This window comes from Myzus persicae, unplaced genomic scaffold (assembly GCF_001856785.1).
Source record: "Myzus persicae strain clone G006 unplaced genomic scaffold, MPER_G0061.0, whole genome shotgun sequence".
In the NCBI taxonomy this organism is placed as follows: domain Eukaryota; kingdom Metazoa; phylum Arthropoda; class Insecta; order Hemiptera; family Aphididae; genus Myzus; species Myzus persicae.
In genome coordinates this window covers 36,443-63,788 of record NW_019103278.1, presented here as the reverse complement: position 1 = coordinate 63,788, position 27,346 = coordinate 36,443, and the positions used below count along the sequence as shown (strand labels likewise).

General features: G+C 26.1%; 4 protein-coding genes across 7 annotated transcripts; 3 read left to right on the top strand and 1 right to left on the bottom strand.

The window, feature by feature from the left end:
* Positions 1–271: 271 nt before the first annotated feature.
* LOC111034139 lies at positions 272–1,760 on the top strand. Its single transcript, XM_022315194.1, has 3 exons — positions 272–428; positions 1,045–1,508; positions 1,581–1,760. The coding sequence occupies exons 2-3, from the start codon at positions 1,048–1,050 to the stop codon at positions 1,693–1,695; spliced, it is 576 nt and encodes a 191-aa protein (XP_022170886.1). The 5' UTR covers positions 272–428; positions 1,045–1,047; the 3' UTR covers positions 1,696–1,760.
* Positions 1,761–3,361: 1,601 nt separating this feature from the next.
* On the bottom strand, positions 3,362–5,782 carry LOC111034157 (TGF-beta-activated kinase 1 and MAP3K7-binding protein 1-like). Its single transcript, XM_022315230.1, has 8 exons — positions 5,686–5,782; positions 5,383–5,626; positions 5,180–5,312; positions 4,864–5,107; positions 4,649–4,808; positions 4,493–4,592; positions 4,208–4,412; positions 3,362–4,146 (listed from the first exon to the last, which is right to left on the bottom strand). Exons 1-8 carry the CDS (start codon positions 5,780–5,782, stop codon positions 3,977–3,979), a joined length of 1,353 nt encoding a protein of 450 aa, XP_022170922.1. The 3' UTR covers positions 3,362–3,976.
* A 544-nt stretch (positions 5,783–6,326) lies between these two features.
* LOC111034152 (leucine-rich repeat-containing protein 45-like) lies at positions 6,327–10,742 on the top strand. The gene is made up of 5 exons (XM_022315219.1): positions 6,327–6,883; positions 8,403–8,666; positions 8,757–8,935; positions 9,313–9,441; positions 10,455–10,742. The coding sequence occupies exons 1-5, from the start codon at positions 6,789–6,791 to the stop codon at positions 10,610–10,612; spliced, it is 825 nt and encodes a 274-aa protein (XP_022170911.1). The 5' UTR covers positions 6,327–6,788; the 3' UTR covers positions 10,613–10,742.
* Positions 10,743–15,298: 4,556 nt separating this feature from the next.
* LOC111034144 (serine/threonine-protein kinase PAK 2) lies at positions 15,299–23,651 on the top strand. Of its 4 annotated transcripts, none has more exons than XM_022315203.1 (11): positions 15,299–15,477; positions 15,616–15,724; positions 15,788–16,004; positions 18,050–18,061; positions 18,542–18,701; positions 18,779–19,235; positions 19,310–19,496; positions 21,190–21,382; positions 21,788–21,984; positions 22,056–22,193; positions 23,520–23,651. In XM_022315203.1, the coding sequence occupies exons 2-11, from the start codon at positions 15,669–15,671 to the stop codon at positions 23,601–23,603; spliced, it is 1,701 nt and encodes a 566-aa protein (XP_022170895.1). In that variant the 5' UTR covers positions 15,299–15,477; positions 15,616–15,668; the 3' UTR covers positions 23,604–23,651. The 4 variants fall into 4 exon arrangements, with proteins under 4 accessions (XP_022170895.1, XP_022170893.1, XP_022170897.1 ...); XM_022315201.1 differs by having other exon boundaries at positions 15,300–15,477; positions 15,782–16,004; XM_022315205.1 differs by lacking the exon at positions 18,050–18,061 and having other exon boundaries at positions 15,300–15,477.
* Positions 23,652–27,346: the final 3,695 nt, after the last annotated feature.

The following is a 27,346-nucleotide window of genomic DNA, read 5'->3' as shown; positions in this document are numbered from 1 at the left end:
TGGTGCCTACAACTACAACGCACACGGGCAAACAAGTCGGGGCGCAGGCGTACGCACTACGCGCACCGCAGTTTTTGTGGCACCAACGCTCACGTAAATACGTACACGCTACACTGTGCGTGTGTTACACACACTACACCGGAAACCCGTCGTGGATCGTGTTTCGTGATACCGGCACAGCAGTCTGTGCATATTATTGCTGCTGCCGAATCCCGTGTAGCGGACGGGCGAACGGTTAATATGGTTACACGCACGCTGTGTGGTTAACCGCGAAACCGACGGCGATAAGCGACAAGTCGTGAATAATATTATTTTTATTCAGTGATATTCTGATATTATTATCAGTTGTGCTTGGACTTCTTCTGTTTGGTGGTTGTTGCTGGACGTCGACATTTCAGCTTTACGTAGTTATTATAGAACATTCAAAGGTAAATAAAAAATGATTATTATTATTAAACGTCTAATATAATTGATTAATAATTTATCTGTCGATATTCGAGGTTGGCTTACAATTTTAACGAATTTAATAATATGTCCATCGTTGTCCGTTGATACGTTATTGCATTTAGTTATGTTATATTTTATTTAAGTTTACTGTTTCGTACAGGGGCGCCCGCAGAAAATCAGCTCAGTGGTTGCAAAGTTAAATTTTTGTGATACATACATAAGTAATCACATATTTGCATTACTACACACTGATTTTTTGGTTCATTAAAAAAATGCACCCACTGGACCCTCTCTGCAGGCGCCCCTGGTTTCGTACAACTTATGTTTACCACTTGTGCCATCAATTAGCTTCAAAAGATTAGGAATTCTTTGATATTTTTTGAATCTAGTCTAGTAACTAAAATAGATCATTGAAATATATAGTAGGTAATAGTTACATTCAAAGCTGAGTGGAATCTTGTTTTAGTTTTAACTACTTCTTTTAATATAAACCAATTGAATAACACTCATAACCTTAACTCTCTAGTCTCTATAGACTGTAGTATATAACTGCCGCATGTATAATTATATAACATGATTTTTTTAAAAAAATTTCAGATTATGGAAACTGACAAAATTTCAATTTTAGAAAAATGTGTTGCTGCTTTAGAATTGAAAGTATACGGTGTAGGCAAAGATGCACAAGCTTCTTTGCCAAGTGGTAGCCTTCTTGAAGAAGTCAAACAAGTTGACAATAATATTGGTAATGCATGTATTGGTCATCCATATGCTACTGCTTTGCTCAGTCATGTAAGACTTTTGGACAAGTTGATGGATCCTTTCTATGAGGACTATCAACCGGAATTATCTAAACGAGAAGTTATACTTTCTGCTGAAGCTGAAATAATTGGATACTCCCAACAACTCCAACAGCTTAACGAAAAATGGCCATCTCTAAATGATAAGTATTACAGTGAAATAGACAAACATACTGAAGAAATTGAAATATTGGTTGAGAACGAACGCAAACAACGTGAATTAATTAAAGAACAAACTGAACACATACACACATTATTATTCAGGTGAAATGAAAAATATTTATCATTGGCACTTTACAATACCTCTTTATGTTTGTTTTTGTATGATTATTATAGGTACGAACAACTTATGTTAAAATTTTCAGTGGCGTTTGATACATTAGAGAAAGAAATAACAGTATTAGAGTATAAAGCTTCAAAAAAACCAGAAGAAGATGAGGATGATAAATAATTCTAATACTAGTGTTAATCATATTTATCCAAATTTCAAATTATAAATATTTAAGTTCAATCACATATTTGTATATATTATAACGTGTTAATAAATAATCTAAAACATTCTTACAAAAAAAAAAATGTGTTAACATTTTTGTATATCAAATGTGTTATTTTAGGCTAACAAATTATTGTTATTTCATCTAGTGCTGAATACCTATGACTTATTCTTGACCAACACTGCAACACCTTACATGGGACCTCTGCCAATAACAAACCACTCGTTCTAAACTCCAGAAGAAAGGCCTTCTACTTTATAAATGATAGAAAATCAAAGGTTAATACTAAGTAAAAACCAAACCAGAAAATTATAAATGCCAATTTGGGCTAAAGGCAAACACATTTGGTCCATTAAGTTTGCTGCTAAAGCTTCAAACAGACATACAATTCTAACATTTTAATATATCAATATATACATTATAATGGGAGCTAAGGAGTTCTAGCATTTTAAATATTAAACTTTGTTCAGACCTCAACATTAAACTTCTGCAATCAGAAAACTTACATTTTATTTTAAACAAAAGTGCATATATTTACATTCATAAGTTAAACTAAAAATGGTACTAATGTAGTTATTAGAATATAATTAACTATCTACACATAAAATATCAAATATTATGTAATTCTATGAATGAATAATAATTAAATAATATTAAATAAAATAAAATTATAATTTTTTGTTATTTAATTAGGTACTTTATAACTAGAGCAAAGACTTTCATGCACTAAAAAATCATCAAAAATGCATTTAAAAACATGCACTTATGCATCAAAAAATTAAAAATATGCCCTTAAAAAATTAATTTTATTATTATTCACTATAAGTCTTAACTACATTTATTTTATTAAATTGATTTGTAATTTTTTTTAAATGTTGGATCCCATTCTTCTTAATTATTATCTGTTGAAAATACAGATTCATCAAACTCGATTACAAAATTACTCAAACAATAAGCTTTTGTCGATTTTTCTTTTAACATATTAATAGTGACAAAAACTCACAGAGCTTACACACACGCGGCAAATCTGCTAGAACTAATCTAATCTATCCACTGACAAAAGATACTTTATACTATCGTTTTTATCCCACGTACCTACTATTCATTAAATAAAAATACAAAAATAGACATAGTAAATACTGACCATTATTATTATTTCAAGATAAAATTTATCTCTATCGTCTTTATATGTTTATAACAAATTGTTGACCTTGATTCATGGAAAATATTCACCTAAGTGCTCGATTTTCAATAAACCGTCAAAATATGCACTATAAGCTTAAAATATGCTCTTACAATCAAAAATGTCCAAATATGCACTAAAAACTTTTAGCTTTTGGTCACAATCGTTGTGAAAAGTATTGTGAACTTACTCTGCATTCGTTTAACTAAACCAGAAAAAACATGCAAATGCATGTAAGTCCTTGCTCAACTCATAACTATTAATTAATAATGATTAATGTGTATACAAACATGTACGGGAGAATATTTACTGAGTAAATAGTTATAGTTTTATTTTCTGAATAACACAGTTATAACTTTATAATATTATATTTTCTTAGATAGATGATTCTTATTCTGTAATCAGATTTTAAATCAATCATAATAATTGATAAAGTATACTTAATAAATATAATATATTTATTTGTGATTCATATTTTATAGAACTATTAACTATAAATACATACACGTTTAGGTTTAAGAGTTTTATCATTTAGAATATATTACTACATAGTATCTTAAACATTTGTGGAAAATAGTTTTTATTTCAAAAAAACATTTTTATAATTGACAAAAAATTTAAATACTTTCTAATAAAAAATTATAAAATTATAGACAGTTTCCTTTCTGCTGAGGGAACTTATCTTGAAACCATTGATAATAAACTACCCCAAAGAGCAAGTTTACTACTTCATTTTTTGAAGGGATGCCAAATTACAATGCTTACCAACAATATTGATATACACATTACAGTTAACTTAATGTGACAATAGAAATAAAAATTAGTAGAACATCAAAAATACGAGTGATATAGGTGGTGGACATCAACTAAACCTGAGTGGTGGGAGAACACTTTCTCGGTGGGTGTCAACTAAACCAGTACCCATCAACCTAAATATATTTTTTTTATGTTAGGAACAGAACAGCATACAAAAATAAAATTAATCTATATAATAACATTAACCAAGTCACTATTTAGTTACTGAACTAAAAAGTGAATCCAAATGATATTTTGATCTATTCATAGAAAAAGTTGATATTCGAAGGAAGCTTGCCTTGTGCTTTAGCTTTATCAACATTTGTATTATATTCACTGAAATCAACATATGGCAGTATAGCTTTGATTGAACCGCTAGATGGATCAGATGAAGTTGATGTTGTAGTTTCAGTCAAGTTTACAGCAGTATCTGAAGAAAAAAAAATATTTTAAGCAAAGCAATTTAAATGTTTTATACAGTTGATGTCAACCTTGATCATATGAGCCATTCCAGCTGTGTTGTTGTTCGGTGATTGCATTAGGCATTGCAAAATTGAAATTACGTATCATTAACATAATATTTGGACGAGTAGCTCCAGTAGCATTATCTTGTGCTTCATAAGTATCATGATATATTCTAGCTATATGATCTACAACAGCTTGAGCGACACCAGTTAATGTAGACTGCACTCGTAACTTAAGAAATACAATATGGTAAATATAAATTATATAATAATTGTAATATTGGTTGTTGAATCACACATGAATGTATTTACTTGTTCAACTACTAATAGTGCTAACTCTTTGTTCACTTGATTAGTGCCGGTGGCTTCTTCTAAAGTTTTCAGTAAACCCGGAGAAGCAATCATCATAAATCTGTAAATGTCATGTTTATTAATTTTCTCATTTTTAAAATAACTGAAACATTTTACCTGTATGATGAATCAATAGAAATACCTCCAACAATATGAGGTTCAGCTATAATTGGTTCAGCTGAAGCTGCACTAAGTTCTTCGTAGTCTTTATAGGCACCTTTTATCATGTAATTACATAAACATCTTGTTGATGATTGATTTCCAATTGTTCTATTACCTAAACAGTTTTATCAATTTGTGCCTATTCTTAGATATATTTTTAATGATCCAACCATTGATCTTTCCATCAGCAATTTTAAGTCCAAGATTTGTCAGTCTCGTCACTTCATCTAAGTTTGTCAAGTTATGATCAACTGTAGGCTGTATCACTCTCAATACATCGTCTTTATCAGTTTTACACAACAATACACGACTTTCTCCGACATTTGCAACATACAGACGATTATTTTTAAGTATTGCTATAGATGCCCCAGTACCGCACGATAATTCTTCTTCAAGTTCCTTTAATTTTTCTATCTGAAAAAAATCTATTTATTACTTAAAACTTTTACAATAAGCAATATTGAATATTATCAAGATAAAATTTACAATTTGAGGATATTGTTGGTAAGCATCATAATGTGATATCCCTTCAGGAAGTTGAAGTAGTAAACTTGCTCTTTGAAGTAATTTATTATCAATGGTTTCAAGATAAGTTCCCTCAACAGAAAGAAAACTTTGTCTATAATTTTATAATTTTTTATTAAAAAGTATTTAAATTTATGTTTATAATACTAATGTTTATTTCTTACTGAATTATTTCTTTTGCAGTTTGATCCATTTCAGTAGCAGGTAACTGGCCCAATAAAATTTCTGCAGCAATACGATCACGAGCAAACCGAGCCGTTTCTGCCCCATTGTGCCCATTAAATAGTCCATACAACCATACAACACCTGCATCATCATAACAACATCGAAGACTGATGTCTTCGGATTCCAGTTCCTCTCGGCGTTGACCTAATTCATCATATCTTTGACGAGTTAAGTATCCAACACCTAAAATATACTTTTATGATATAGGGTGTTTTTGAAAAAAATATTTATTTTATACATACCTGATACTTTACAAACTGGTAAATCATCAGTCCAACTACGATCGTAATTAAATATAAGTTTATTGTATTCTGGACCACCTTCAAGTATGGTGGGCATTTTAGAAATAAAATCTATTAACCCAAAAATATTTTAAAAACTATTTGTAAATTCTAAATTACAAAACGCTTGAAAAGTTTAACAACGTGAACGTATTCATGATAAATAACCATAAAAAAAAATAGTTGAATACTTGAATATCTAGTTCTATACTTCTCTGAATTAACATAAAATATAAATTACAAATATTTATTATTATATTATATTATACATTTATACATATTATTTATGCTTTATCAATTATTATCATTGCTTTTAAAAATTTGATTACAGAATGAAAACCATAGATACAGATAAAATTATATGTCTGTTTAATCTTTAAAAATTATTATTGTTTAAAATCACTGTGTTTATAATAATAAACTTCATCATAATTGTATTCATGGTTGACATGATTTTCTACACCAAACTGACTCGTAGGTATATTAGATATAATATGTGAATTGTAGATTTTATGCTTTTAATTACTTATTTTTCACTCAATACTAACATATTATACTGACCGATTATAATATTATACAACTATATTCGTTTTATTTAAAATGTTCCAAATAGTCTTATAAACTTTTTTTCCATTAGACGAATAAATTGGACTATAATTATTGGATATTAATTATTCTGTGCTATTATGAGAACAACGGTATAGAATCATAGACATTATAAATTATAATGATGTTTATGCATAGAATAAAAATAATAAATGTTTATTTATAAATCATGGTCCATGGATATAGATCCTTTTGATTCGTGCCCCGTGGTTTACTACTAAATAGCAGTTATCATAACTTATTTTTTAAAGTTCGAACTTATTTTTGTAATATTGACTATAATATTTATTAAATATAAATTAATAATTGTAATAGGTATATTATTATTTTTTGAGACATTCATTTTTTGGTGTTTCTTTTGTATAATCATAAATTATAAATTAACAAAGTTCTTAAATGAATCATTGAACTTTAATTTGACGTATGCGATATATATTATAAGTTATAACACCAGTATTATGAATACAGATATTTGCAATATTTATCGAAAATTATGTTTAAAAAACAAAATATCTGCTGACCAATTTATTGAATCCTGTCTATACAATGCAAGGTAAAAAAAAAAAAAGCGGGTAAGTGGATGTCACTCTGCTGTACATTAGGTGGTATATCATATAAAAGGTCGCTGTAATAGATGGTATTAAGTTTGGATTCAATGAAATTATATCATTGTATATTTGTATACGAAAAATGATTCTTAGCCGAGGCTGTTTGTTAGTCTAGGATATTTTATATTGTTATTACTTATTATTTATATGATAGGTAGTTGGTAAGTTGAATTAATATTATTCTTAAATTATCAGTGATGCTGGAAAATAATTTAATATACCTATGTAATATTGGACTGTTTTTGAACCGTATTAAATGATAAACGTTATTCTTTGCGTTAATATACAATTTTGTCCAAATTCGAACTTAAAATGTCTGTAAAAAATAACTGTATTTATAGAATTTTTACAATTTTTAGTTAGGTACGGAAAAAAATTGTTTAAGTGGAACCTTGTTTCAAACTTTCAATCTTTAGATATAAAAATTGAAAATTGTATTCATTTTTAACTACGAAATCATTTTCAATTTTCATTTGAAAAATATTGTCAACATTTGAACTCTAATGCTTTAAAAAAAAAAAAAATCGTACCTATATATTTTTAATACTTTTAAACTGCTATTGTTACAATATATCTAGAGATTCTAGAGTCTTGTATTCAATTTTCATGCTTTTTGACCCAACCGATAAAATTGACAAAATGAGAAAATCGCTACATAGGAAATCGAGTGAACATCTAATGATGTAAAAATTTCAACTTCAAACGTTTATAAAAATTTAATTTGACTCAGGTAGAAATTTTGTTTTTGATAAAAGTAGAAAAACTCATAAAGAATCTTGTATTACATTTTTAAATCTTAGTTGTAAAAAGAAAAATGTTTATGTATTTCTAACTCAAAATAATTTGCTAATTTTCGTGATTTTTACTTGAATTATTGTGGATATTTACGCTCAACTTTTTTTTAATTTCCACTAACAACAACTTATGAGGAACCTTGTATTACATTAACAAGATTTTTGATAGACCGAACAAATTTTTATCGACATTAGTTTGAAAAAAACAAATAATAATCGAAAATTTCATATGCCTATAAATAGTTCAACATAAGTCAAAATATTTTGAAAATTGTATGTTATATAAAAAATGTCAACACAAACTAGTGAAACATTCAATGAAAGTTTCATGCATCTGCAGTCATTAAGTTATTTTTTGAGTTACACTAAAAACCAAAATCGATTATTTCAAAAACTGGTCAACCGTAAAAATTCCAGTTTTTCTTATCGCTTTTGAAAACGATTGAGAAATATTAAATTTGACCTCCCGAATGCACCAACTAGATTTACTTTCCTACCAGAAAAATTGCTGTTACAGAAAATCGAATACTTTTACTGCCCAAAACCGTGATGACAGACACACAAATAATTAAACATATAAAAAAACGCACACCATTGTAAAATCCATAAATTCATCGCTCCGCTCAGAATCTGAAAAAAAACGAGTTAATTTTATTAATTTTGATTTTAGTGTTCATGGTGAATTAAATTTAAAAAGTACTACAATAACAGAAAATTCTTGTTCGCTGATAGTTGAAACGATAAAATGTAACCCGACAATAAGAGTGTTGAATTTATCTGATTGCTTACTACCAGCTAGTGGTTTGAAGAACTTTTTAGATTTGGCTAGTAAATTAACAAGCTTAAAGAAATTATATTTAAAAGGAAATCAAATTGGAAATAAGTTAACGCTATATATTTCTAAAATATTATTGAATAATACTAATATTACAGAGTATGTTTTTTTTCTTCATTTTATTAGCTTGATTTACTATATTATAAGATAATAAAATATAGAAATGGCATTGTTTATAAATAATTTTAGACTACAATTGGATTGGAATAACATTGGTGATTCAGAAGATACATTTTCCCAATTATGTCATAGTTTAATGTCAAATACAGTATTAAATACTTTAAATTTGGCAAATAATAACCTGTGTCAAACATGTGGTTTTCATTTAGCTAAAATGATAACCATAAATAAATGCTTAAAGAATATTGGTAAATATGATCAAATTTTTTTGATCAACATACATAATAGTATACAATATGCATTATACTATTTATTGGCCTTTGGCATGTATTAATATTTTTCAAAACTTGGTTGGAATTTAAATTTTATGTTACAACAATAATTGCTATATGTTTATTATTAATATTATATTCAATTTTTAATACTTATTAATATACAGCAGATAATCCTGCTTTAAAATCTTCATTTTTATACTTTAACCGGATTAATAGCCTTTAAAATTGTTCAAACCAGGTCAATTATACAGTATATAGTTACTTCCAGTAAGTTCCCGTGTAAATATGGTTTTGAACTTTTTTTATTTTAAGTTTTACATTTTAATATAAGATACCTACATTCATTTCAGATTTAAGTTGGAATTGTATAGGTGAAACTGGAGCAGCATTATTATTGGAATCTTTAAAAAACAATGAGATTCTTATAGAATTAAGCATTCAAGGAAATTCTGTGCCTGTGGAAATGTGTTCTATGATAGGTATGTCAAAAATAATAGTATTTTCTATAATATGTCAAATCTATAAACAAATTATTGAAAATTTAATTTACAAAATGTTGGTAGCTGTATCTTAAGAGGAAATTGCACCTACAAATGTTGTCTCCGTATTACACACATATAAAATAGGAAATTCATTCAACAGTTTCAATAAACTGTGCTGTTAGTTTTGATATTAGAATGAATAAATTATAGTATTATAATTTTTACTATCAAACTTTTTAATAAGATCATTATTTGAGTACTCTCGTTGGTTTTTCACAATGTTTTAATTTTTAAGTGAATTATGAGCATTTTCAATTATTAATATTTTAGACACTCATAAGTTTTTTTAAAAATAAAAATATCATAAGAAACCCTAGAGAAAACACATATAATGTTCTTACTCAAAAGATGATAATAGGTAAATTCACTCTAATATCAAAACTAACAGCACTCTATTGAAATCGGTGAACAAAAATTCGGTATGTCATTTGTGTGTAAGACGGAGAAAACCCATGCAGATTACAAGTGCAATGTCCTCTTAAGTTTAGAATAGCTTTTGAGAAAATAAAAGAATATCTTTTTAAAAATCTACTAAATACTATTGCCAATCAATTGTGCTATTAACCTTTGTGAAAATTTTAAAGTATTCCTATCCAAATAACAATAGTAATAGGGAAGTACTAGGTATTGAAAATATCCTTTTAAAAATACAAGAAATATTTTGTTTTGCTTAGAATCTTAAATATTTGTAATCTAGAAACTCTGTGTATTGTGCACCAAAATAGGTTAATTTTTTTTTAATGCATTTTGAAAACTTTTGGTACTTGCATCATAATTATTAAAATAAGTTAATGATTATATATTTGTATACCTATACGAGTATTATGTATGATTTATATTTTCTTTTAACACTTTATTTATAGTGCATCAGTTTACATATAAAATATTATAAATAATAATAAATAATCTGTAAACTTAATTATTATGATTATGATAATTTTTATTTATAGCCAATAAATTAAAACAAAATGAATCAATTAATTCCATTAACCAAAATGAAGTTCAGATCAGGAATTTAAGTCTGCTTGAACACGTAGCATCGGTTGATAAAAACTATCAAACACAATTGAAAATTCTTAACAATCAATGCCATAACAGTGTCGAGTAAAATGCATATTTATTTCATACTTAAAACTAAAATCAGCATAATTCATTATACCAATGTTAAATATTCATAGTGAATTACAATCAAAACTACAACTTTTTCAATTAGAAAATCAAGAACTTAAACAGGAAATTGAAGAATTAAAAAACAATAGTTTAAAAGAAAAAGAAAATTATATTTTAATTTCAAACCAAGTTAAAAAATTAAAATTTGAGGCGTCTTTTAATAAACAAAGTTTAAACTTACTTATAAAAAAAATAAGCAATGAAGTTCCAAATTCTGATATGGAAAACATGAATTCTTTGGAGGTTTTTAGATTTTTAGATATCACTTAAAAAATTAATAATATGATGCATACATTTTTTTTATCCAGGACTTAGAAAAAATTTTTTATATTATAAAAAAAATTAAAAAAATCTATACTATTAAAATTTTACATGAAAAAAAAGAAAGTCAACTATTATTAGAAGCCTTCCCAAAGTTGACCAATGAATTAAACATATTAAAAGGAGAATGGGAAAATCTGAAATCTTCGACGAAACTAAATATAAAAGATTATTCTGGTTACAAATTACAATTATTATTTACTTACTTAAAAACAAATTATTAACTATTAACTACTATTTAATACTTTTGCTTATAGATGAATTAATAGGTATTAAAAAATTATTTCTTACAAATATGTTTCATCTTAAAATATCAAATGAAATTAATCACAAAATAAATATGAACAATTTAATTGCACAAGAAGAAGAAATAAATATTTCTGATAAACAGGTTGTATACTTTTATTTTATGTACTTATTTAACTCAAACATTTGATTTAACATTGATTTATTTCAGACAAAGATGTTAGTTTTGTTGAGTACAAAGATAAAGACTTTACATAAAGAAAAAACAGATTTAGAAATTAAATTAGCAGAAGCAGAAACACATTCTGTAGAAGCTACTCAGACAGTGAGAGTACTTCAAAATAATTTAGAATTAGCTAAAAATGAATTGATAAAGTTAAACGAAACACATCTAAACAATATGGCAGCTCAAACAACAAGCGCACAACTAAATGCTGATAAATTAATGAAAGAAATAGATACTTTAAAAAATAATCTTGTTGAAAAAGAACACCAGTTACAACTCTGTAAAATGGAAATAGATGAAATTAATATGAATCATAAAACTGAATTATTAAATCTTGAAAAAAAATTTCAATTGGAATATCAAACATTTAAAGAAAAAAGGTAAGTAATTAGTAATTTTTATAGTTATACCATTGATTATAAATATTAGTATATACTTCATTTAATTATTTTCAAAGATTATTTTACTAAAATAAATTAAAGAACATTAACTACCAGTGTTGGGCAGAAAAACTATAGTCAACAAATAATAAATGATTAAAGTTTAAATAGATTTAATTTATAGTCTGAAGTTGATAAATTGAAATTAAATTAAAGTAGGCAAGTGGGTACCAGACTACTATATACATTAAGCGTTGTGTGGGTGGTGGGTCACTGAAATGAATGTATTAATTTTGAATTTTTCAATGATTTAAACTAACTGTTAATGAAAAACGGTTCTGAGCAGACATCAGCCTATAATACCAAGAACATTGTATGATAATATTTCTACTATTAAAGTACCTAATTTATTTTACTATTATACATTAGCTTATAATAATACAATAGAGTTAATTCATTTTTGGAAAATGTCATTTGTTTTTAAAATATAATAATATACTTAAAAAGTTTCAAGTTGCCACAAATAATACTTATAAATTACAACAAAATAACAAAAATCCTTTTTTCTTTAATGAAATATCTAATTTCTACCAAATTTGAAATTAAAGTGTTTATAAAAAAAAACTATCATTATATATTTTTTTTAGATTTTTTGGTGACAGTATGAATCTGTGAACAGTTTGAACTACTTATGAGAAACTTTCTTTTACATTTTCTATTTTCAGTTACAAATATTGAAAATTGTATAAATGTCTAACTATAATGTTATTTGCACATTTTCGTGATTTCAACAATTTTTTTCAACATTTGAACTTTTAATGTTTATTTAAAAAAAATTATAATATTTTTAATTGCTTTTATAACATATAGAGAACCATCCCCCTGAATCGTAAAAATTAACATTTTTTAATGTTTTTTTCTGTGGAAATTTAATATACTAACCTTTCTTATAAATATCCAATGTTATAAGATCTAACATTATATTTAAAAGTAGATTTTTTAAAAATAATGTTTTCATAGGAAAGAAAATCAAAAACAAATTGAAGAAATGTATTCAATATTTAAAAAACATGTTGCTAAATTGAAAAGTGATGACTCTGAAAACAGTGAAAACATAAGTACTGATTAGTTTATCAAAATCCAAAAAATATAACAAGCATAATAAGTAAAAGGAACATATATTTATAAATCAGTTATTTTCATGATCTTTTATACAAAATTATTGTAATATTTTATACATTTGTTTTTCTGTAAAAATTAGTTTTCATAAAATGTAAAGGCAAAATTATATATTTTGCCATTTAAAAATAAAAAAAGCAAGAATGTTTGCATAGATATTAAATCTATAAAAATCTTTATACAATATCATTTAGTTTTTTTATATTATTAAAAATGAAAATATTAAATTTTTTGCTGTAATAAATGAAATAGAAATATTTTATGCAGGTACCTATAACCATTATTATACGATTGTGTTAATTAATATTTAGTAAGTACTAGGTTACACATGTTAGTTATTGTTGTTACCCATCACTATTTCATTGGTTACAATTATTAAAAATGTGGATGTGTTATAGTTGAATTTGATGATAATTGATAAGTCATTGCATGCCGAAAAAGATTCTGAGCGAAGATTATGTGTCATCCTAGCATAGGTATGTGTATAAATGATCTAATTTAATAATTATTAATAAAAAATTAATAAAAATTGAAAATATCTCATGGCTATAATTAGAATAACACTCCGACGAACTCTTTCTTTGTTAAAGGTAGAAAAACTTGTGGAAATTCCTAAACTTTTATGAATTTCTACCTGAAAAATAATTAAACATTTTTTAAGATTTTGATGAATTTTGTCAAAATATGAATTTTAAATGTAGGTTTATACAAAATAATTGTGCATATGTATCTTTAATATTTTTGCATTGCTTTTAAAACAACTTATAAGGTTGTATTCTTTATTCAAGTTTTCATAGCTATAAATAGCTTAAAAAAAGTTATCTATAGAAACCATCATGTATGGAAAATACTAATATAAATATTTTGTGAAAATTTTAAGTAGGTATACTTGTATACTACGGTTATATGTTTTTGTGTTATACTGAAAAAATAAAATTGTTTTTGTTAAAAATTGGTTGTGCGTAAAAATTCCCACTTTTCGCGCTTTTTTTTTGATTGAACCAACTAGTTTCATTTTTCTTTTGGAACTCATCTCGATGACGAGTTACCTATAGTGAATAGTGATCACTTGTAGAATTGGTGTGTTCTTTCATTGGATAGATAGTATTTTATTTTATTTTTTTCCGTTTAAACCGACAGTAGAGGAGGATCTGTTTGAACACTACTCCTGGACCTGGATAGATAGTATTAGAGAATAATATAGAGTGGGCCATTTAGCGTAAAACACTCATTAGTTCAAACGTTAGGTGAGGTAATTATATTATTATATTATTATTATTATTATATTATATTTTATTAGGTTAGGTAATTTTATTTATCTGTTAGGCAGGTACTTACATCATTTTAAGTCGTTACGAAACTTAATGTTTAGGAAAAAAAATTTACTTGTAAGTTTTTTTACTTTTTTGAATGACAATATATTTTATATTCCGAATCAGAATATTATTCAGAGTATTTTGATCTATAAGAATCGAATTTTGGACAAGTAACTAGTTTATTAGTTTTAAGTATTTAAAGTTTAGATGAGCGCAGAAGTTGACCAGTAGTTTGAACTTTGTAGGGCACCCCTGTTTCAATTTACAAGTTCACATCACTTAACTAAAACTTAAGTACTTACAAGTCATGACTCAAAATTCAATTTTAATGTATCGAAGTACTCTATAATATATTCTGCTTTGGAATTGGGAATTGAAAATGTAGGTAGGTTGCGGTTGTCATTAAACAAAGTAAAAAAATAAAATAAAAAAGTTAGGACGCTAAAAAAATGCAGAAAATGTATTAAAAAAGAACATTTTTAAAGTCATAGACTTAAACATATTTTTGAAAATGTTACTAGATTTTGGAATAATAATTAATGTCTTCGTCAAATGGTTAATGGATCACTTGGTACCTAGTTGCTTCAATGTATTTAAGCTGTATGCATAGATAATTATTATTTATAACCCTTAAAGCCCTAATTATTGTATAATAATAAATACATTTAAAACTATTATAGTACAATATAATATTATACTATTATACATTTTATACAATCCTACAACATGTATAGTAATACCTATATTTTAAATTATTTTAAATCTTATTTTCTTGACATTCTTGGAAGTAAAAATTAAATTAAATTTGGCGCCCAATTGTAATACGTCTTTGCATCTATCATAGTTCAGTGTAACCAACAAAACACGAAAATTATGATATGATTTTTTGCGATAATGAATCTTGGGTATTAGGATCACTCATCAGCAATCTTTACAGGATATTATGATATTTATTTCATTTTTTATATTGCTTCCTATTATTCGTTTTAACTAGATAATAAATTTTTATTATAATTTATGCTAGATTTAAATAGTTTTAATACATAATTACGACATAACATGGTTGATAATTTGTCATTAAACGATTATTTTACATTTTTACACACCTATGGGCCCAAGAATTTTCATGTTTAAGGTAATCTAAAAATAGTGAATAGTTAATGTTTGTTTAGGTGGAGTCAGAAACAATAAATATTTAAAAAATAACTATCATTGGAGACTAATTATGTCTTTCACCAAAATGTTTTGTAATTTTTTTTGTCTATTGTTTTAGAACAATCTAATGCCAATCAGTTAGTAGTCATTTTTTTTATATAATTCTTAAAAATGTCAGATGATGATGACAAGCCACCAGCTCCCCCGGTCCGTCTCACGAGTAACAGGTAATAATAATAATAAAATTGATTATTGTGAATTATATATTTTACAATGTATAATAGTTTTAGAGTTGCTCGTGGAGATTCGGTACCAAATTTGGATATAATGCGGCCCTTACCTAAAGAACCAGATTCTGACCATAAAAAGAAAACTTCTAAAAGCCGTGTTACTGGTAAACTGAAAACACGGGGTACTGGATCTGAAGATAAACCCGAAATATCTTATCCGACTAATTTTGAACATACCATGCATGTAGGATTTGATGCGCATACAGGCGAGTTTACTGTAAGTATCATCATTCTTAAATGTTAATATATGGTCATATGGATAAAAGAAAGCTAATGTATAGTTTAATTTGCACATTTTATTTACAATTTTGCTAAGATATGCTTTGCTATGTAGTCAAATTGAAAAATATAAATATTAAAAAACTAGAATTAATTTAACCATTAGATATGATTCTTAGAATACAAATGTGTTAAAAAAATGTATGGTTATATTACTACTGAAAAGCTAAGACTGATCACAAATTTTACTTTAAAACTGATTGTGTAAAAATAAATCAATCGTAATTAATTTAACCTATTAGTAATTTCCAAAATGTAGTATTACTGTGAAATACCTAACAAATTCAGTCATGATTTTTTACTTGTTATTTTTGTTAGAAGGGGTACAAATTTGAATTTATGTAGGACTTCATGCAAGAGTGTTAATAAATATATTTTAAATAGTTAAAACAAAAGTTTTGTTCTTTTTTAACATTGTTATCTGATGAGTAATGTGTTATAATTGTTAGAAGATCCCCTAGTAAACTGACTCAAATTTTTGTTACAATGTATTGATTAGGACTCAGACTTTCTACCTAGCATTAAAAAGTACTATAATATGTGCTATAGTGTAACTAAATAAATCTTGGGATGCACTATTCCCCTATGACATGCCTTTCAAATATAGAAAATAGTATCTAAATAAAAGTTAAAACATTGAGGTCACCATGTTGCTTCACTGGTGCCGGGTTGCATGAACAATCACTAAACATTTAACTAATCAATAGTGAGCTAATAGTCCTCTAAATATGATTTAGTGGCCCATAGTTGGTCCATTAAATTTTATTGAACCATTAAATTAATACATTTTTTATGCATATGTGTTGTAATTATAATTAAAACAATGAGTAATGTAATATTTTTTGCTCACTTTTTATCTTCCAAAATTCCTAAAATATGTAAAAGAACATTTTATATTTGGGTCCCTTGATGTTTAAAACAAATTTACAGATTACTTTTCTTTATCTTTATGCCATAACAATAAATAAATATTAAATGATCTAAACCCTGATAATGATATAGTTTTTTCATCTTCTAATATATACTGTCTAAAAAGTAAGAATGTCTCACATTATAGGTACTATTACTAACAATGACAAGAATTCTGATCAAAAATTCACTTTGTCCATAGGCAACTCATATAATACAATTGTAAATATTTATTTTTAGTGTAATCGAAACAATTTAGTTATTTTTAATAATATAGTAGATTAAAAAAAAAACCTACGACAAAAATTTATATGATTCATAAAAAAATAAAGATAATATCTTGATATTTTATTATTAGCCACTGTTTTAGGTAACAAAACTGTATAAATTATTACAATATTTTTAATTTACTATGTTATGCATGACAAAGGTAACAAATACCAGAAATAATAATGCCAGAACCATGTTTCAAATTTAATATTTAAGACTCGAAAATACCTTTTCTCAAGGATTTCTTTTGACTACTTGTCTTATTTATTAAACTGAAATCCTGTACTCATATTTGTTATGTCAAAGGTCAAAAATCTTTTAATCAATGCTGGAGTATCGTAAAGTGGTATTTCCATTATTTGTTGTGTTTTCACATTTATTATGTAACATAGAATAGAAAACTTTTCAAGGAATTACCAATAAATTAGTTTATTGTTAATCTAATTGATTGTAATACTTAGATGTTATATACCTTAAATCAAAATTTAAAATGCAATTGCTTATTATAATAAATTAAATATTTTTGATGGGTTACTTTACATGATAGGCTTCTTAACTTCTTATTTACATCTTAAATAAATACAATTTACATAAGGACATGTATAAAATATTCAAATGAGTGTATTTTGTGCATTTTGTAATTTTATGATTAGAACTATTTCATAGTGTAATAATTGATAAATATATTGCATATTTGGAAAAATTGATAACATTATTAGCACGCATCAATTTAAATCACTCAACTAATACTGATAAATAGACAAATGTCTCTAGAATTCTGTGTTTGTTTTTTCTTGTTTCAAGCTGCCATATAAAGTGAGTAACATCAACAGCTTTGTGAGTAGCATAGATGGACATAAAATGTGTTTGGTGTTTTAGTAGTTACTGCATAAAATCACATTGCTTATTAATACATTTAATAATATAATTATTACTGTGGAAAAAATAAAAAAAATGAAGTCATTTATTATGGACAATTTAAACTATGAGCTCTTTTTATAGTTTTTAGTTAATGAGTTAAAATTTATAAAATATAAGCTAATTAATAATTTCTGAAAATGAATTAAATTTTAAAAAATCCTACTTTATAAAATTAATTTCTCATTACTCTTTATCAACATTGTTTATTATTTGTATGTTTACCAAAATAGAGTATATTATTTGATTATTACTTTTTACTTAATACTCAATAGTGGGACATATTTATATAAATTGTTTTTGTGAATTTATACATTTTATTTGTTTAAAATTAAAAATATATTCAATTGTTTTTAAAAATGAATTTTATTGATGTAGGGTATGCCAGAAGCATGGGCTCGACTTTTAATAACATCCAATATAAGCAAACAAGAACAAAAAAAGAATCCTCAAGCTGTTCTTGATGTGCTTAATTGGTTTGATAACTCCAGTAAGCAATCGAAAACTTCCAAGTATATGACCACAGCCACAAATATTGGTAATTAATGAATTCTACTTAGATAATATTTTTGAATAGTAATTTTATATTTTATATTTTATACAATCTTTATCCAGTACAAAATAGTACTCCCCCTACTGAAGTATTAGTGCGTGGTGCACACAGTGGAGGTAGTTCATCATACTCTGGTGTCAGTAGTAGCCAGCCTTCTTCATCGACAGGTAGCACTAGTCCCTCACTGACCACAACGCCCACAACAGATGAACAAACATCTCCTCCACCACCTGTATCTGTACGTCCCGAACGTACAAAATCTGTGTATACCAAACCAATAGAAGAAGATGAGCCTAGATCCATCACCCAAGAAGAACCTAAAGTAGTTTCACCGGTTCCACTTCACCGGCCTAGTCAAACTAATGGAACTGTTCCAGTATTGGATAAAAATAAAAATAACACTACTGCCACTAGTCGTAAAAAAGTGGCTGATAATGAAATATTAGAACAACTAAAAACAATTGTAACAGTAGGTGATCCAAATAGAAAATATACCAAGATGGAAAAAATTGGACAGGGGTAAGTTACAATTTTGTTGGATTGTGTAGAATATATTGTAATAATAAGTTGCATAATCATTATAACTATTACAGAGCATCTGGTACAGTGTATACGGCTATTGAAACGTCAACTGGTATGGAAGTGGCTATAAAACAAATGAATTTAGGTCAACAACCAAAGAAAGAGCTTATTATTAATGAAATACTAGTCATGCGAGAAAATAAACATGCAAATGTTGTGAACTATTTAGATAGTTATTTAGTACAAGATGAACTTTGGGTAATAATTAAAAATAATTGAATATATCTTCATAGTTATCTTATATGTATATGTATATATATTGGATGCTGATCGAAAGGATGTTATTAATTTAACAAAAAAACATGATTTAGTTTCTGAACAGAACAATAATTGTACTGGATTTATTTTGTTTTTTTTTGGAGGGGGGGAGAAGGGGGGTCCATTACCTTTTGAGGATATTATCTTTAACTTTAAGAATTGTTTCAGTTTTTTTTTGTAAGCATTTAAAGTTGCACTTTTTACAATATTTGTCAAAATCATAAAGATATTTATATTATTATTTTTTAGTTACAAATTCATAAAATTTTTGATTTTAACTCCTAAAGCTTTATAAGATGCCTCTCAGGTTTTTTTTTGGAAATTAAAAAAATGTTTTGTATACATCCCTCATACATTTTTCATGACCGTTGAACTTCAAATGTTGACTAATTTTGATATTCAAACATTCAATGACAATTTATTCTCAGTCAGTTTTTGTTAATTTATTATAATTTGAAAAATACTATCTAATTGTAAAATTTTGAAATGATCCACGTTTACTGAAATTATGTTTTTCAATACCTAACACAATTTAGACCAATCTTAAACAATTATAGGTATTAAAAATGAAATTTAAATTGAACATCGTACTTTAAATGAAAGAACCTTGCTGACTAACAACAATAACACTATACACAACTACAACACTAAGGTTCTACATTTGGGGGTATAAATTAGATAGCTGCATATTCTAGATGCTACTCCCTGTGCTCCTTATGTATGAAATAATATTATAAATATTTTTATATTATTTATTATTTAATTTGTTTTTGGATAAATTAGATCAACCTATTACTATAAGTAGACAGACCAAATTGTACATTTTTAAATGCTCATAATAACCTTTATATTAATATTAAAAAAGTAAAATGAATTATTTTTAATGTAAAATTTGGTATGTTGTACATTAGCGAGATGGAGTCAATACATGCAAGTGTGACATCCCCTTAACATATCCATTCTAGAGACTTATTTAGAGAAAAAACACTCAACACCTATTATACATTTTTCCTGTCCTTTTTTTGTTTAATATAAAAAATTGATATCATTTATACTTTGAAGTTTAAATGTTCAAAGTGTACTTAATATATGTAAAAACGACATAATCGAAAAAAAAATACATGAAAATGGGAAAATGCAAAATAAAAATAATTTGAATTGCTTCCAGCAAAGCGACTTCTCCAGTATTTTTTTCTAATATACATATTCAAGGTAATTTTTTTCACAATTTTATTTAATGGAAATCATTGGATGTATTAATTATTTATTTGTTTTAATTATCCTTATATTTGTTTGTGACATAATGATAATTCAACTTTTAATACTTAAGTGGCAAATCTTATTATTGATTTTATAATCAAAAGCTATTTTGCTAAAAATGTTGATGTATTAATATAAAATATTATCTATGTTGAACAAATAATTTTTATTGATACAAATTAAATGTTTGGTCGGTAAGTGGAATAGTCCTCCACAAATTGTAATGGGGTATCTTTGATACTCATCTTATTTAAATTATAATATTTGAATACTTCCAAATTAAAATCTACTTCATAAAAGTTAATGTTTTTTTAAAAATAATAAGTGTACTGTATATATAATCAAATAATATAATCTGTGTGTTATTTTTTAGGTTGTAATGGAATATTTACCAGGCGGTAGCTTAACAGATGTTGTCACAGAAACTTGTATGGACGAAGGTCAAATAGCGTCTGTATGCCGAGAAGTACTTCAAGCCCTTCAGTTTTTACATTTCAACCAAGTTATACATAGAGACATTAAGTCTGATAACATTTTACTTGGTTTAGATGGTAGTGTTAAGTTAAGTAAGTACTTATTAAATGTAAATGTATGACATTTTATTGGTAAAATTATAAATGATAATTTGTAGATAGTCAAATATAAATCTTTATTTTTAACAATTTGAATCCAATACTTATTTAGTTTATTATTTTCATTTTCATTTAAAATTTATATTATTTTTCTTTAGATTTTACTATTTTAGTTATTGAGACTCAAATGTATGTTTAAATGATAAAATTTAAATGTTTGGATTAATATATTGTTTCCATAAACTTTAATTGATGTCCAAAAGAAAATATTAGATAGTCTAAACGATTAAAAATCAAACAGTAATAAATTCATTTGTAGAAATATGGATATGCTACTTACAGTTAAAGAATTTTAAAATTAATTTATGATACATTCTAATTATATATTTTTTATATTAGCTGATTTTGGATTTTGTGCTCAAATTTCACCTGAGCAATCTAAACGAACCACAATGGTCGGTACACCTTATTGGATGGCACCAGAAGTAGTTACACGTAAACAGTATGGTCCTAAGGTAGACATATGGTCATTAGGTATAATGGCTATTGAAATGATTGAAGGTGAACCACCGTATTTGAATGAAAATCCCTTAAGGGTATGAAATAAATTATAAATTAATACATTATTTGCCTGATGTATTTTAATATAATACAAATATTTATTTAGGCGTTGTATTTAATTGCAACTAATGGGAAACCAGAGATCAAAGAAAAAGAAAAATTATCTCCAATTTTTCAAGACTTTTTAGATCAGTGCCTTGAAGTTGAGGTTGAAGACCGTGCATCAGCCTCTGAACTTTTAAAAGTAAGTTAATGAAATTTGTATTTTATTTGAAATCATTAGATATTTACATTCTGTAAAGCTAATATAACATTTATTATTATAACAATTTTATCAACAATGAATGTTTCTTAAATGTAGTAAGCCACCGTTTTTGGTAACCGTTGTATAAACGTACAAGCTGTAAATTGAAATTCTTTATATTTCAAATCACTTTAGGATTTCACATTTACATTATTGAATCGTTTCAAAAACAACATAAGTCACAGTTGTTTCAAAAATAACTGTCAAATTATAAATGACATGTGCAGCTACATATTTTGTGTAATTAAGTACATTTATCATACTTATATTTAATAAAAATATCTGAAACTCAAATCACTGCAAAAGAAACACAAGTCAATGTCTTGTAGTTAAGTTATTCATGGTCTGCGTAAATTTCAATTTTATGATTTGAGTCGTTTTTAAAAAAAGCAATGACAATAAATTCATAATTAGAAAGACCATTAATAAATCCGAACTGCCTTACTATAGGTTTGTTGTCTATAACAATACAATCAGGTATTTACTCTGGAATGTTTTATTCATGTTTCAATAAATCCAAGTATTTTAAGTGAGCTGATTTATTTTGTGTTAAAATGGACTGGATGTCAACAAATATTTGAAAACATCTGTAACTTAATATTGTCATCTAATAGAAATAAAGTTATCCAAAATCAACCCTCATATAAATGCTGACTTTTGTTAACCTGTTGACATTTTCGAACAACAGTTAAGGTTATTTTTAAGTCTTGATACTAAAATAGTTATTTATTAGTTGGAAATTATGATTTTTAACTTCTTTCTAAATTAGTATTGTCTAATATTAATAATATTTATATTTTTAAACTGAAAATTTAAAGACTTTTAATAATAAATATGTAAATAAATAGTTTCTTATTTTTTTCCCTGTAAATTATATACTAATAAAATATACTAGTAAATATAGTAGTAAAATTTATCTTTTGATGAGAACTGGTAGGTTAATAATCTAGAACACAATTTAGAGTTATCATTATCAATTAAAATCATTTTACAGTTTTTACACATGTTTTATAATATTCAATAGATAGCGAAAAAATGTTTTAAGATTAACTTTTACCAATATTTGATAACATTTAACCTTTTTTCATATTATTGAAAATCTATTTAATAAAAACAATATTGTTAATTGATAAAACTATGTCTGAAGTACCTAATGCAATTAAAAGCAAAAATTACTTACCTATTAAATTATTTAAATATTGCATATACCTAAAAACTTAACATTTAAAATTATTTATGCAATTTGTATTTTATAAATGTTCACAGCACCCATTTTTGAAGCTTTCCAGACCTTTAGCCAGTCTGACTCCTTTAATAATGGCAGCTAAACAAGCCGCCAAAGGTCATTGATACGTATGGTCAAATATTAACGGTCTTTCTTTGGTTCAAATCCAGCCATATTATTTTATGAAACAATGTCAACTATAAATTGTATTGATCGTTTTATTATTTTATACTTATGTAACATTAATTAACAATTATTATTAGTTATGATCAGAAATAATGTTTAAATACATTCTATTTTTTACATATCTTCAGCCTGTGGTGCTTTATCTTCTTCTTCTCTTTCTAAAAACATTTTGAACGTGTATTATTGTACAGTAATTTTTTGTTATTTGGTAATTTAATTAACATTTCAGACTATGTGTTAAATCACCATTATTTCTGACATAATAAATAATATGTACAAAAGTGTTTAAAACACACTCTAGTACATAAATATTTTATTTATTTTATTTTTAGGTATTGTTTGTGAGTTTTATTTATTTATAATTTTAATTGTTAAATTAATAGTATTTTTTATTATTTATTCTCATCTAATCAAAGCTTTATTATATATTCCGTACTGAATTACATTTACATAATATATATTTTAGATTTATTCAATTTTTAAAATTAAGTTTTATTTTATTGAAACCTTAATTTTTTTATACATGCATGTATAATAATATCTATATTACATATATTTATAGAAATAGATCATTTGTAATGTTAAATAAACACCGGACGTTCGATAACAGCAGGACATTAAAGTGAAATAATCACAAAAACAGATGTCTGAACTTTGTGTATTTCTTAAATATACCCAAAGCATTAGCACTCATTAGCACACAATATTGCTCAACAGGTCAAAAGGGAACTGATATTTAGATTAATATAATTTTGTATACTTAATATTTTAGACAACTGGAAATGATTGTTGTTTTAATATTATTTTTATCCTAGTAAGATTCTAAACAAATATATTTCGCAATATTATTAATTTGTGTTATAACAATATTCGAATGAAATAAAATACAGTGCCTTGACTTATGATAATAACAAAGTTCATTAGTATGGCTGATTCTTATGATATTTTGCTAGTGGTTGCTCGTTTTGTTACTAATATTTTTATGTCTTGTTGAATACCTAATTTTATATTTAATTTTAAAGATTTTTCAAGCATTTCGTATGCAAACTTGTTAGTTGTTACAGCTGTCGATCGACACTCCTTAGTCGTCGCCAAATCAGTGCTTGTAGTCGTCATAGGTAGTAGCCCTCAAAAACACACAGTACCTACCTACTCACCATATCTGCACGACCTGCTCTATGCCATTAGCTACCGCTGTTAGTGACAAATAACAATAACTGTTTCGCTGCCTAGGAGAGTATTTGATTCAACGAATTAAATAAAAAATGTCGATTTCAATGTTCTATAAAGTTATACATTTGTATTCTACTATCTACTATCAAGACAAACAATTAAAACTAATCTTATCTTGCATTTAAAATTTAAAATAACTAGCAACTAGGTAATAAAATCGATACGGTCTAACAGGCACTTTATTATATTTCTACCTTGGCACTTAATACTTTCGTGTACACAAATAAACAATATTCAGCATCATCATAACAGGCAGGTAGATAAATTAATATGTATTTTATGTCATTTGTTACCTACTCAAAGGAGAATTTAGGCTACATTTTTTTTCGTCACTCGACTAAAGTAAACGACAGTAGGTACATAAATAAATAATAGGTAACGTCGTAACGAATGTATTTGGTAAGGTTATACTGTAATAGGCGCAACAAGTGGGAAGAGGGTGGGCTATCCTCTAAGCTTTGAATAACAACCTCCCTAAAATAAAATCTGAAGATTTTACAAAACAATAGGAATATATGAAAAATATTTATTTTTTCATAAAAATCTTCAGATTTGAGGGGCCCAAATCTCAAACATTGTTTGCGTCCATAGTTTAGGTTTATATTTTATTGGAATAAGGTATTTGATGTCTGATGACAAATGTTTCTGATTCAAATCGAGTCTATACCTATATTATATACCTACCTACTTTTGCTATAAGCTTATAGTTTTACTTACCAGCCTATTCTTATTTCTAATCATTCAAATCATTAGTAAAATGACTATTTGAAAATCAGTAATTAAGAGGTACCTACAATTGTGAACAACATCGAACTGAGTAGTGAATGCTGACTGGTCAACTAATTAAATCTTTGAACAGATTTGTTTTGTGTTTGGAAATAACATTTAGAATTGTAGTGGCTCCCAAATTATGTAGATACCGAGTATTCTTTATCGGTATAGGCGTATAATAGCGGAGATTTATTGAAAACGTGCAGATCCTAAGTGTTAAACCGTACTAACTTAAGGTACATATATGTGTAGGTTGGTGGAATGTGTCGGTGAACTGCCTTTTTTCGTTATTTGTCTAAAATTATGTCTATGTTTACAACAAAATAATTTTCAAATTTTCGTGATTCTAAGTATTTTTTGAGAATTTAGTGAACAGTTTTACTTCAAATATATGTATATGTATGTTTAATAATTTTATTATCTATTATAATATCTTATGTGGAACCTTGTAATAAATATTCAAGTTTTTTTATCGGACCGTCAAAATATATTTATCGATGATAATTAAAAAAAAATCAAACATTACTTATGGGCTATGGCTATAAGTATAATAATAGCTTAAAAAGGGTTAAAATATTTTGAACATTTTACGATCCATCGAAAATCCAGTATAAAATTTGGTAAGAATTTCAAGTGTATTGAATTACAACAAAATATCAAAAATCGATAGATGAGAATTCGATATTTACGAGTACCTGTATCGTAAAAATTATGTTATTTTTGAATATTTTTAAATTTAATTTATCCTTTGATAAATTGTTTATAACAAATTGAATCCTCATTATAAGAAAAAAAGGTCGCCATTGTAAAAATATATTATAAGAACCCTTAAGTTGAAAATCAAATTTTTAATTCTTCAAAATGTGATTACAGACAGTTTTTATTGTCCGTTTGTACATATATATATATATATATATAGGCAAATTAAATTGATCAATTCATTCATCGCTCCTCTTAAAAAAAATTAAGTTGTATGGTTGTTGACTTTAAGCCGAAACTTTTGGTTAAAATAAGTTTATTAAATTTTATTATTAAGTTAAACCATAATCACAAACAAATTAAAAGACTAACATTAGGAAATATAAATCGTTTTAAAATACGTAACTAATCAATTGGAAACTGAAACCATTAATTATAAATAATTATGTTATTGTGTGCTTATTCATTATAACACTAGTATTTTGATCAAATGTTTTTGATAAAAATAATAGTCCATTGATTATTTGAATTCGAAATAATCAATGAATTATTTTTATCATTACAGGTTATTACACTGCTAATCAAAAGTACATATCTAGTTTCTACATATTTTGTATTTTTTTTTTAATTTTGAGAATGCTTACCTAATTTAATAATACTTATTTTACTTCATTCCCGCTGTGAAAATTTTCTTTGGGACAATTTTAAAGACTTGGGAAAATATGATGTACAGTCGGTTCGATTGCGACTCGCAAGCACGCAAATCACAAATAATGTGGTATGATTAGAGGGAAGTCATTGAACTGGATTTATAAACGATTTATAGGGTGTTTGTTAATAAGATGCGTAGAAATCTGTTTTTTTACTATGTCGATTTAGGCCAAATATTCGTCAATCTTATTCATAAATATATTATACATTATAGTGTGTCATTGTCCCCCTCGAATATACGTTTTTCTCTTATAGGTAATTGATAACT